At 47.4% G+C, this 13,619-nt stretch overlaps 1 protein-coding gene across 1 annotated transcript; it reads right to left on the bottom strand.

Annotated features, from left to right (window-relative positions):
* Positions 1 to 3,782: 3,782 nt before the first annotated feature.
* LOC308464224 (large ribosomal subunit protein eL43) lies at positions 3,783 to 4,170 on the bottom strand. The gene has a single exon (XM_080983344.1). It carries the CDS (start codon positions 4,126 to 4,128, stop codon positions 3,850 to 3,852), a length of 279 nt encoding a protein of 92 aa, XP_080839470.1. The 5' UTR covers positions 4,129 to 4,170; the 3' UTR covers positions 3,783 to 3,849.
* Between the last annotated feature and the right edge of the window lie 9,449 nt (positions 4,171 to 13,619).

Genomic DNA, 13,619 nt, shown 5'->3' with positions numbered 1-13,619 from the left:
TGGTTAGAATAGCGACTCTTCGATGGCAACAGAGATCAGGACTTCAGCACTGCATGTTAAGAGTGACACAGCCAGGGGAATTGTCCTTATTCGCTCACCCTCCTAGCTATTACTATTCAGTTGGGTTTCTGATAATATTAAACCTGCTAGGTCCCATAAGGCTCCTGGTGGGGCTATGATGACACAGGCAGAACCACCTCAAATTCTTCTTTGTGACTCTAGAAGGCATATCCAGTAATGACTTGTGACAAAAGGCTGTGGCTCAGTGAAAGAGCATCTGATTTGCATTCAGGTTCAACCCCCAATGATATGTCTAGGTGCAGCTTGGAGAGACCTGCCTGAAACCCTGAAGAGCCCCTGCCAGTCAGTGTAGGCAATACTGCGCTAGATGGACCAATAGTCTGACTCAAATAAGGCTGCTTCCTATGTTCCTACATGTAATTACCAATTGCAAAATGGCAGGCTCAGAGCCTGGTGAAAAGAGATCAAGAAAAGATGGCGGTATGCCTGCAATTTTCCTCTTATGTATTTTCAGAAACAGGAAAATAAAGTTTAAAGACTAAAAGAAAAGGTGGTGGCACCCATGCCACCAGTCCTGACTGGAAGACTTCCTGAATTTGTTCAGATCAGCTGGCAGGAAGGTTTGGAGAGAGCTTTGATGGAATCTTTCTTGAGCTTGGCCAAAGAAAATGACAGGGTGGGGAGGAGGGAGAAAACTCTGTGTATTCAGGCAGGGAGATTGAAAACAGAGAGTCAAATCATAGAAGTGAACCAGGCAGTTCTTGACTCTTTTTACACAGTTTACACATTTACTTGCACTTCCCCCCATCCCAGAATAGAAGCAGAGGAGACCCCGCCCCCATGCAACAAAAACCTCTTCAGCACCGTGTTGTGTGTGGGCATATAAATCAGAGGAGTGAAATCAAAACATTGCTTGTTTTTTTAAAAAACCTTCCCAATAATCAGAGTAATGCAGCAATGCTGGCTGTCCAGGGGAGCTGTGGAGCTTCTTAGCTTTGTGACCTCCAAGGTCAGGTTGGCCAAATACAGCTAGCTTTCAGAACACCTGTCTAGGATGCTGCAGGTGCTAGGTACATCTGTGTGTGTGCGTGCACGCGCACGCATGCTAGATTGCCCACTGGGTTCCCACCAACACTTCTAGGGTTCCATCATATTTCCACATGCACCCTGGGAAAACAATCTGCTATCAATTACCAAGTGCTTGGAAAGAGAGGTAGCTGCAGCCCCCGGTACAGGTGGAAAAGCAAAGGGCACAGATGCTTTCCTTCCTTCCTGCTAATTTTCTCTGTGTCTCTAGCCAAGACCCTTGGCCTAGAAAGGCTGTGTGCAGAAGGACATGAGGGCAGGGAGCCACACAGGTTGGCTCCGGCGCAGCATTCGGGTGGGTGAGCACCATGTGACCTCCTGCACACCTCTCCATATGATGTCAGGATGACTCAATGGCATCAAGCGCACTCGCTCAGGAGAATTGGTGCTATGCTTGATCTGGCAGGGAACGGATTACGCGTGTTCCTTCCTTCTTCCTCCTTCCCCGCCGCCCCCAGCACTTTGACTGGCAGCTGGGGGTGGGGGTGGGGAGAGAGAAGAACCCAATCTAAATGTTCCCAGGGGTCCAGAGAAGAACTCATTACAGCCAGCCTGCCAGTAGCCAGCAGTTCTGCTTTGTGAGCTGTGAAACTAATGTTTATCCACCACTCAGTTAGATTCAGTGCCATTTAAGAGGCAGAGGGTATTAAAAGGGAGGGATGGAGCACTCTGTTGCCCAGGGGGTTTCAGCAACCAAGCCTGTGCACAGGAACCCAGTGCAGTTTGCTTAAGGCAAGGAGATAGCTGGCTAGGGCAACCAGGCTGAGCCAAGAGCAAGGAGTAAGGGATGTGTGCAGCCACTGTGGCTCACCTACCAGCCATTTCCTGCAGTTGGCTGCTTGCAGGCATCTCCCTAGCCCAGACAGAACCAAGGGGTGGGGGTGGGGGTGGGAATCTGCTCTCCATGCTTGCCCATCTGATCTCGATAAATGCTCCTTTCTTGCCAGAAATCTGGCAATTGGTTGCATTCTGAATGAGTAAATCAGAGCAGCGAATTGCCCTGTAGAGCAGTCCTGGTGTCCAGTCCTGGCCATTCATGATGCCTCACAGTCAATCTAGGGCTGGTTGGGGGCTGATGGGAGACATAATTCAAAATATCTGGAGGGGGCAATGTTGGCAAAGGTTTCCTTACAGAAAAAGGGAGGTGGGGGCACCAGAGGATAATTTGGGAGGGGTGCGCAGAGGACCAGTTAATCCATTTGCTAAAGTCATAACACAGTGGTCTTCCTATCCAATTTGTTGTAATCCTGGCTATTCTCCCTAGCTGCCAACACACCACCCCATGGCTGAACACACCAGGGCTGCCATGTTTGCCTTCAAATTACTCCTCAAAACTTTCTTTTTCTTTGAAGCTTTTGACACAACTTATCGGTCCTCAGGTCCACCTGAAACAAAGCCTAAATTCTGCCAGTGGCATTTGCTTGCTTGCCCCCATCCCTTGAGACCCTTCTCTCATCCTCTCCATCTCTCTTCCTTTGTTGTGTCTCCTCCACTATTAAAATCCCAAATTGAAGCTTCCTCAGGAAGGTTATGTTACTTGGGAAACCACCATGTTCCTAGCTAGTCATCTGTGAGATTAATTGTAAGTAACAAGACCCGCTTTCAACTGGATCTACTCAACATTAGACCAGCAGCACCCAGCCTTTCATCTAGCCTTTTTATTTCCCACTGTATTCCACCCTCCTTTATCAGCTCATATTCCTATTGTTAGTTCTGTTTTGATTTTGACAAGGTTTCTACCAAGGGGAATGGTAGTGGCTCAATGGCAGAGCACCTGCCTTGCAAGCAGAAGGTCCCAGGTTCAATCCCTGGTGTCTCCAAATAGGGCTGAGAAAACTCCTGGCCTGAAACCCTGGAGAGCCACTGCTGCCTGTCAGTGTAGAAAATACTAAACTAGATGGGCCAATTGTCTAACTCAGTATAAGGCATCTTCCTGTGTAGGGTCCAGCTTCCCTGCTAGGCTTTGTTTCCAGGCACCTTCCAGGGCAAATTATCTCTCTGTGGGACATTTGCCATGTATTTAGAGAGGATCTCCCCTGTCCTCTTGTAATCTTGTGGGGTTGGAAGCTCTTTTGCTGTTCTGCTTCCAGTGCCCCACCCCCTTCACTTTCTCTGGCACTCTCAGTCTGCAGCAGCTCTGTGCACCTCAACAATAGCTGAGCCATCTTTCAAGGAAAAGTGAGAAGGTAGACAATGACATTTTTCACATTCTTTCCAGTAAGGGGGTAGCAGGAGGGGATAGTCCAAAGCATTGAGTACGTGGGAGGGAGGTCAGGCTTGAGGTGAATCATAGAACTGTAGAGTTGGAGGGGACATCAAGGATCATCCTGACAATGCAGGAATCACAGCTAAAGAGTAGATAATAATGATAATAATTGCTGGACCTCAGCATCCTGGCAGAACGATAGGGGTGGAGATGCTCCTTCAGTTATACTGGGATAGATGGCCTCCCAACCTCTGCTGGAAAACATCCAATGAAGGAGACTTTACCACCTTCCAAGGTAGTCTTGTTGAACAGCTCTTGCCCTCAGAAAGTTATTCCTGATGTTTAGGCAGAATATACTTCTTCTTTTTTTTGTAATTTGAACCCATTTGTTTGGGTCCTACCCTCTGGAGCAGAAGAAAACAAGTTTGCCCCAACTGCTATGAGACAGGTATTATTATTTTTTTCAATGTTCACAACCACCTTTAATTGACAATAAGGACATGAAGGAAGAGCAACAGTGGAACAAAAATATGCTTCTACTGGTCTTTTAACTCCTTCAGTCTTCTGATGGCAGATTTCACTGTCACTGCTGAAGTGGTGTTGTATGTCCAGGCGCCACCAGCTACTGTTTTCATACAAGAGCCACAGTGCCAGATACCCACAGCTTTCCTCTTCATTTTGGTCTTGCCACAGAAGGAGCAAGTATATTTAGCATGCTGGCTAATTTCAATCTTCTTCACCATTTTCCTCAGGGAAGCTCCATATCGGGTACCATATTTACCCACAATCCCAACCTTCTTGGTTTGTTTGGCCATCTTGTTACCGCTGCAGGCCACAGGGAGAGAGAGAAGGAAGTGCCCTCTCATGAGACAGGTATTTGAAGATGCCTACTACCTCACCTCTCAGTCTCCTCTGAGGCTCAACATACCCAACTCCCTCAATTTCATAAGGCTTGGTTTCCAGATTATTGATCATCTTGGTTGCCCTCCTCTGCACATGTTCCAGCTTATGAATATCCTTCTTACATTGTGGTGACCAGAACTGGACACAGTACTCCAGGTGTGGTCTGACCAAGGCAGAATATAATGGGACTATTACTTCCCTTAATCTGGACACTATACTTCTGTTGATGCAGCCTAAAATACCATTAGCTTTGCATTAGTAGGAGGAGAAACCATAATTAAGACCCCCATACCCATTTGTTTTGGGAGGGGGCAGGAAATAGCTACATCATGGAGACCTGGGAAAGAGGAGCATAATTAGGAGGGTTATGATAATTTTAGGTAAAAGGGTATACTTCCTACCACCTCACAGAAGAAAACAAGCTCATCTTATAAGAACCCAGTTTCAATAGGAAAGCTGTTGAGTGCCTGAGCTCCCCACCCACACTGTTGCTCCTCTTCAGATGTTGCATGCTATTTTCATGCACTTGACAGTGGCTGATTCAGAGGCCACAAAGTTGTTTATCCTTTGGGGGAAAGATGTGCAAGTAAAAGGCTAAACCTTGCACAATGTGTTCTCAGCAGCTACAGGGTTGGAAACGGCAAGCTGTGTGGTGCATGGTGCTTTAGGGTTCATGCACAGGTGTTTACTTTGATGTGCACCAGAAGAAAAGGGGTGTGTATTGCAAACTCACTCACTCAGAGATGTATTGATTTATTAAAACAATTATATGCCGCTCTTCATCCTATCGGATTTCAGGATATGTACCATTTAAAGCTAATACAATAATAAAAAAAGGTAAAAGCAGCCGATGAAGCCTAAAAGCAGACCAAGTTAAATCAATTAAAAGAGGGATAAAGATCCTGCAAGCCACCAGAGGTGACCATGCCATTGACTATAGGAGTTCTTCCCTAGGGAAGAGGGAGAACCGAACACACAACTAGCTTTAACTTCTAGCTCCTATTACAAATGGCAAAAAGGCAACTTCAGGTAGTTAATGGCTTCCTTTCAGTTGTGGCGTTAATGACTTTATAACTAGAACTGATCCAAACAGTCAAAGAATCCAGTGTGTTCAATTGATTTAACTGGATTCAATTTATTTTTAATTATTTCAATTTTGTTTTGAGCCTCATGACTCCCAATGGCTCGGTCGGTGGCGGGGGTGGCGGGGGCTCTCTGCAGCCGCACTAGAAACCATCTGGATATAAATAAAGGTTTGGACTTGGTAAGGAGTTTGGCCCTGGTGGCGGCTGAAGAGCAAGCAGCAGCTACTGAATTTATTAGACTGCATTCTGTCATCAGGAAAGCTTAATACCAGGGGATCTGAAACCATCAGGAAAATGCTGGGGGGCGGGGGAGGGAGGGAAGACAGCAAAAGGCTTTTTGTTGCCTTATTATTTATTTAGCTTTTTTTTTTGTCCATCGATCCACCATGCCCCAAAATGTTTACTCTGCAAATTTAGTCAAGAAGGGAGCTTAGCAAACACCAGTGCCCAGAGGATTTGAATAGCATTGCCCAGTCAGGCTGACTGCCAAGTTTGCAAAGGGACAGAAGCACTGCAGACCATGTGGAAGGGATGGAAGCAACACCCAAGCAGGGAGGAGCAATGGGGAGCTCCTTCGGGAAGAACCCAGGAGCCTGTCTGCCAGGGATTGGTCCACCTGGAACTCTTTTATGCATAATAATGAATGAGTGCTGGGACAGAACAAGAGCATGTTGGTCTCACGCTGTTTCAAGGTTCTAGTCCATATTTTTAAAGTCCTGGGCCCTTCTACTCCCCTGATCCCATGAACAGAGTGATGATGAGTGATGTTGACAAGGGGCTGCACAGATGCAAGGGGACAAGGTGTGGCAATGGGAGACCCAAGAAGACTCTGGTACTGTCATTTTAGCAAAAACCTCCAGAGGAGCTCGTCTGTTGCTAATGTTAGTCTATCGCAGTAAAAGCTGTCTTCAGCAAAGACCTTCCTGACCTTCCACAGAACTTATTCCTCCATTCCTAATTGATGACCCCAACCCTGCAACTCCAGTCCAGATCTTCTCTATCTAATATAGACTGTGAAAGCTCAACCATGCCTTACATTCATGGTGTGATGAGAAATCACATTATGAGTTTTTGAAAAAATAAATGCCAGACCTGGAAATGGGGGTGGGGAGAGACAATTGTCACTGGGGGGCTTTTAAAGCTGCAAGATGGGAAAAGATGCAGTATAAAATTCATGCCCCTCCCCCGCACTGCAACCATTGGTGCCAACAGGAGCTCCCCACTTGCGTAATGCTAATTGCTGCTTAGTGGGTGAGTGAGATTTCTACTGAGATCTCAGCTAGGGAGGGGACAACATAAAATCATCCCCCTCTCTGCATGCTACTGTGCTCACACACACACATCAAATACACACAAATGCTGTTTAATTTTTAAAGCACACACACACACACACACACACACACCCCCCATGGTTTTTTTTTAAAAAAATGTATTGTTCATGTTACGTGCAATCAGGCCCTAAGACTACTGAACATGGAGAGAGCATCATTTGTGCATCACACTTAGGACATTAAATACTGTACTTTTCTGTGTATAAGACAAGGTTTTTCACAGAGAAAACAATGTAAAAAAACTGGGCTCGTCTTATACATGGGTAGTACAGAGTGGGGATGGGGGATTCGTTGCTGGCGCGAATATTAGAACATCAGCGGTGACTCTGCGGGTGATTGGTGGCTGCGGCAAGGGCTGCTGTTGATTGGCTGCTGTTGCGGCAAATGGGAGGGCTAATGGCGGCGGCTGGCGGCGATCAGGCAGAAGATTGTTGGCTTCCGCGATGCTTGGATTGGTAAAGTCAGGTGAGCGATTGTCGGCACCCCCCCAAATTTTCTTAATTTTTAGTCTCCCAAAATAGGGTGCGTCTTACACATGGGGGCGTGTTATGCACGAAAAAATACGGTAATATTTCAAGTGTTTTTCGGTGTGATGCTTTGGATTTTAGTGGTGTTTTACACACACACACACACACACACACACACTTTCCTATTCATTGTATTAACGACTTCTCTGTAGGATGTGAGTCATTATTCTCATTATGCATCCTATAATATGCTCTGCCTCAAATGCTCTGTCGATAATCGTGTCTCCCAATAATTGGCTGTCTGTGGATATTTCGGGAGATGCGCACGAGGCACGCACACAGGGTGCATTAAACAAAGTGCAAGGAGGTGTGAAGCTGGCAAGCAGCTTGTGCATATCCTCCGTTCTCCTGTAGGTGAAGAGAAGATGCCCTCTCTCGGGCATTTCTGTGGCCATCAGCTGGGCATTCCTTGAGCAGCAGCAGCAGCCCCGTCTTTCTCAAAGGGGGATGCAGTTCCTCAGCCCATCCCTCCAGGATGGCAGGCGACGGAAGAGCTTAATTGGCGCTCCAGCCAGAGACGCGATGAATTGTTCTGTTCTAAAGCTCCCGCAACAGCCGCAATCAAACTCCCTTTACAGCTGTGTCTCACTTGGCTGAGTAAGAGGCCAGTCTTTCCGAGGATACTTCCTCCCTTGCACTGTAAATGTTATTAAGAAGGTTGTATAAATGATTGGGGGAAAGGGGCCCGCTGCAAGCCTAACCACCATGCACCGCGGCATCCGTGCCCTCGCCGTGCTGAGCAAACTATATGTCTTCATAATTTGATTGTGCCCTAATCCCAGAGGCTCCTCGTGGCGCTATTGAACACCGATGGAGTTATTTCAAAACATAAATAATATTATCAAAGAGGGTCCACTGGGTAAACAGAGCCAATGTGTAAATTGTCAGAGCGTGCTATCGATTGTTCTGTGCTGACTAATGAATTATTCTGTTTAAGAGCCCACGGAAAATGGCATTCGGTGGTTCCAAGGGAAGGGGGCCTTTGAAGGAATCCCCCAAAGCCCTCCTTATCTTTCTGTTGCTCTGGCCACCGCAGCTCCAGAGAATTCTCTCCTGGCAAATGCGCTGCTAAAAGTCAGCAAACATAACAGGTGAGCCTGTGGCTGAAGGACCTGGGAGAGAGATTTATTAAAGATGGCAGCCTGTCACGGGGCATTTCCAGAACATTTTCCTAACCTTTGATCCTTGCGGATTTGTCATTTCCTCTTCATTTCTCATCACCAAACCCTTTGATTTCCTCTCCTTTCCCACTTTTGCAAAAGAGCTGCCTCAGCGTCATCCATGAGCATGTGTGTGTGTGTGTGTGTGTGTGTGTGTGTATCTCAAGCAGAAGTTGTGTGGACGTTGGGCTGACTCTGAGCCTGCAAAGGGTTAATAGGATCAGCTCCCTGGCTCCTGACCAGCCAACCCCAACTGATGGGGGTCGCCTTCACCCCTCTCTGGTTCTGGAAGGCTGATTGAGGTCAGCAGGAATGGAAGCAAGCAGGCAGCTAGCCTTACCCTGCAAAAACACAACCCGGAGAACTTTTAAGTCTCGCGGAAAAGGAGGCAATAGCAATGCAGACTAACAGGTAGGATAGAATGAACGGACAATGGAGGTAACAAGAAATAGCATATTCTCTCCACCACCACATAGACCACTGCCTGTTTTTACCCTCTTGCACACCAGGGTCCCACTTCCATTAAAAAGGAAGCCTTTAACTCCTCCTTTTACTGGGGATTTTAGACTCAGGGGGAGTGTTCTGTCCCTGAGGTAGCAGCTTCCCAAATCCTCCCAAAAGCTACCAAACAAACCAACAATGGCGGAAGTTAACAAAGCCATTTTAGGAGATATCCTGTGATGCAGTTGGCATCTCCAGGTTAGACTGGGAAAGATTTTGTGCCTAAAATCCTGGTGAACTTCTGCCAGCCAGAGCAGACAATACTGAGCTAGATGGTCAATGGTATGACTTTCCATCTTCTAACATAATGGGTCTCCTAGGGGTTTGGGATTTTTTTTGGGGGGGGGGTTGTCTGATGAGCATTTCTATTGAAAACTCTCCACACCCCATACCCAGCAGCCATAATTTATATTGTGGCTGATGTCCAAACCTTCCCGCACCTGTTCCTGTGTTCGTGAAACATTTTGGCCATGTTAAATTTACTGTTCTCCAAGTAAGGCTGAGAACTTAAGAGAAGTTGTCCATAGCAACGCAGGATGCAACCCAAGAGAGGATGGGGACCAAGATTGAAAAAGACAAGTCAGGCAGGGATGCAGCAGACCTGCCATGGTTGTCAGGAGATGGGGCAGAACCAGATTGTGACTTGGGGGAGGGCCATAGCTTAGAGGCAGAGCACCTCCTTTGCATCCAAAAGATTCCAGATCCAGTCTTTGGCACCTCCAGGTGTGGCTGGGAATGTCCCCTGACCAAAGCCCTGGAGAGTCGCTCTGCCACTCAATGTAGATAATGCTGAGCTAGATGGATTCAGTGGTCTGGCTTGCTTCCTTTTTGGGGTATCAACAGCCAAACTCACGGTTAGCTTTCCATTTTTCCTAAGGCTTTTGTCTCCCAAGGCCAGCGCAAGACATCTTGCTGCCTGAAGTTATGAGCAGGATGGTACCCTAACCATTCCTCATACAGAAGCCAACTAGACCAGCATCTGCCATTGCAACCAGCATGACCAACTGGCAAAACACCTGTTTGGTATGCAGAAACCACCGGTTCAATCTCCGGTACCTCCAGCATCACGGACTGGCTGGATGAAGAGGTGTGGTTGGTGCCGCCCATCCAAGAAGAGGAAGAAGACTTTGACCCAGGTCAGTGGTGATGGGGTATGGGGACCAGTCTGTGGAAGGGACAAGCTGGGAGATGCTAGAAGCAAGAGGTCTAAGCAAATGCAGGAGGGCAGAAGAAGAAAGCCATTCCAGGACAGGGCAAAGAATCCAGCATGTTGATGAGCAAAGAATATTGGACGTTGCTGAGTAAAGGGTCGGACAGGCCCAGAGGGCAAGCCCTCTGCTTTGCCAGTATACCGTTGCTTGAGAGGAGTCATGAGTGATGGGGCTAGAGAGGGGAGAGAGGGGCCAGATGCCAGTTCTTGCAACATCTTCAACCAGGGGAGATAAGCCTAGAGGAACTCTGTTGCATTTTTACTTCTGTGAATAAAAGTTAACTGCATTTCACTCACATCTCAAGTCCTTTTTCCTGACCTGTGAATGACCTGCATTCTTCTGACAGCCCCTTGACATCCAGGTAAGGCTGAGAAAATATCCTACTCAAAAGTCTGGAGAGTCATAGCTGCCAGTCGGTGTATAACATCACTGATCTAGATAGACCAAGAATCTGACTCTGTAGAAGGCAGCTCCCCCTGTTGCTATGAAACTTCCTCCAACACTGGCATTGGGATGGTGCCCTCCACCATACCAGAGAACAGCAATTTAGGGGCCACAAGGCAGGCTGAATAGGGGTATGTCCAGCACTGCCCTCCAGCCTCTACCTGGTGCCTGCATTGTGTTCACTTAAATGAATGCTGCAATGCAGCAGTGCCAGCATGGAGGATTACATGAGCAAATGCACACAAGATGCTTTCTGGAGTGTGTAGCTTAGACTGGCTCCCTCTCTGCCTGGTCTCTCAGCCAGGGGCCTTTCCCTGGGCCTGTGGCATGTGGGGAGAAGGCAACTGGTTGAGACAGCCAGACTTGCCCAGCCCAGCAAACAGTGCCACTTCAGGAGGACGAGAGTGGATAGGGCAGTGGTTTTCAACCAGGGTGCCTCGAATGGTGGTCAGGGGTGCCATGGGCAACACTGGCCTCTGTCCCTCTTTCCTTCCCTCCCTCTTCTGATGCCTTCTTATGTCTCTGCCTCCCAAAGGCTTGCACAGCTGTTTGTTGCAGCAGCCCTGGCTACAAGCTCCCCAGGTGAATGGTGCTTCTGGGGCTGGCCAAGGGGTGCTGGTTGCCAGGAGGTGAGGTGGCCTCAGATTAAGCAAGCAAGCAAGTGAGGGAGCCCAGCCCTTGCTGTTGGGAATGGACAGACAAGTCCCAGGCCCCTGTGGGGCAATGTGAGGAGGCACCTTTCTTTAGGGCAGGGCAGCAACGGCTGCCCAGAGGACTCCCAAGGAGGGTGGAGGAGGCTGAGGAAACAGTTCACAAAGGAGTGTGTTCAAAAAAGGGTGAGAGGCTGCCAGCTCTGCAAGCCAGGGGTGCCACAACTGGGCTCCTGAGCCCCACAGGGCTGCCACAGAAAGAATTTACAGTGGTACCTCGGGTTACATACGCTTCAGGTTACATACGCTTCAGGTTACAGACTCCGCTAACCCAGAAATATTACCTCGGGTTAAGAACTTTGCTTGAGGATGAGAACAGAAATCGTGCAGCAGCGGCAGCAGCGGCAGCAGGAGACCCCATTAGCTAAAATGGTGCTTCAGGTTAAGAACAGTTTCAGGTTAAGAACAGACCTCCAGAATGAATTAAGTTCTTAACCCGAGGTACCACTCTACAGTGCTACCTCGGGTTACAGACACTTCAGGTTACAGACGCTTCAGGTTACAGACGCTTCAGGTTACAGACTCTGCTGACCCAGAAATAGTACCTCGGGTTAAGAACTTTGCTTCAGGATGAGAACACAAATCGCGCCGCCGCGGCACAGCGGCAGCAGGAGGCCCCATTAGCTAAAGTGGTGCTTCAGGTTAAGAACAGTTTCAGGTTAAGAACGGACCTCCAGAACAAATTAAGTTCTTAACCTGAGGTACCACTGTAGTTGGTTAAGGGAGCCGTGGACTCAAAAAGGTTGAAAACCTCTGGGCTAGGAGATACAGAGGGGATGGCATGGTTTGGGGAGCTGCCCCTGCTGCTGCCCCTCATCACTTAATGCCATGCTCTCCTTGATGATAGAGGTGGGCATGTTGGCGTCGGAGCTACTGAAGCCTGATGCCAGCTCCATAGAAACCAGTGGCTGACTGTCTCCAGCTGTGGATTCTGTGCTTCTTTCATACTCCAAAAACTTTTGGGTAGCTAACACTCCTTGCCTCCACCTACAGCATCTTGTAGGCTGCTGTTGCTCCCGTTCCAGCTGCTGCCATTGTGCATTTATTCCTCCAATCCAACTAATTAAGTTAACTTTGGTCACTGCTGGCATTATGCCAACTTGTGTCTTCCCACAAAATGCCTGGATTTTAAGAATTCTTCATCTCTCTCTCCCTACCCCCACCCCTCCCCAGAAGGCATGCTAACTGCGTTAACACCCGCAAGCTCTGAAATTTTAATATTGCTTTCCATTTTTTTACAAACACCTGGGTAATACACCGTTAATTTTATGGCGTTGCAAACCCTTTGATGTAAAGTGCTCAAAATAACTTAGCAGCTAATCTTTCTCTCTCTGCGCAGAGTGGAATGCTCAAGGAGCCAGCGGAAGAATAGAATGCTGAGCCGAGATACAGTTTACAGGCGTCTTAGCAGTGGGGCAATCTGGGTGTGGAACCAATGACAGGTCGACAGAAAGTAAATCATTTGGCAGAACAGCTTGCCTCTTAAAAATAAAAAAAAAAATCCTGTGCCACCGCCCCCCTCCCTCAGCTCTTAATATGAAAGATGAGCAAGAGGGGGCTGCAACAAAATGTTGCATTGTGGAATGCACCGGCTGAGAGTTCCAGCCCGCCAGCCCTACCCTTTCCCAAGATGCTCCATTTCATTCTAGCCAGCCTACCAGCTCTGCCCTTTCCCAAGACACTCCATTTCATTCCCCATTCCTCCAAAAAAAGGGGGGCAGTTCCCAACAGACAGCATTCTATAGCCATTTTTCTTCTGGAAAATGTGCTCTTTACTGCGGAATTGGAACAAGTGGCAATGTGTGGAGCTGTTTCTAGAGAAAGAACAGTGAGGGGAGAGAGACTTTGTGCTGGCCGTCAGGCAATGGCTTTTTCCACCTGCCTTGTCCCAGCCTCCAGCCCTAGGAGCATTTCCCAGACCATGGCTTTAGGAATAGCAGAAGCAGCTGGGAAGAGAGAAGAGGAGTTCAGGGATATTTTTTAAAATAAAATAAAATAAAATTATAAGTTGTGTGTCTTTGCTTCTCAATCTGTATTGTGTTATTTTACACACTGTGACCAGCTGTTATTTTTACTGAGTATCGTTTATAAATTATTTACTGTAATTTTAAAGAGTGAGTTTCTGTCTCATTATTATTTGCCAATCTTTAATTTTAACCTTCTAATGGGTTACTGAATATTGCTTTATTTGATATAAGCTGTTGATTTTAAAGTTATGTTTTTATTATGACATTCTTGCATTGGGTCAGATTGTTATAAGGTCTTTGTTGTTTCTTCAGCTCGTAAACCACCTTGGGTATAGTAACATAGAAAGGCGCTGTATACAAATTAAAAGGGAAGTGAAATGAAATTTAGTCCTCATTTGGTATTTTTGGTAGTTTCACCTCCCTTAAGTTCTTTCCCTCTGAAGAGTTTCCTTAAGGCAGATTTCTGT

This window comes from Podarcis pityusensis (assembly GCF_964106645.2).
Source record: "Podarcis pityusensis genome assembly, chromosome: 15".
NCBI lineage: Eukaryota > Metazoa > Chordata > Lepidosauria > Squamata > Lacertidae > Podarcis > Podarcis pityusensis.
This window is presented reverse-complemented; position numbering and strand designations above follow the sequence as displayed.

Bases quoted from the DNA above. Each gene is read 5' to 3' on its own strand.
- LOC308464224 (XM_080983344.1), bottom strand. From the start codon at position 4,128: ATGGCCAAACAAACCAAGAAGGTTGGGATTGTGGGTAAATATGGTACC.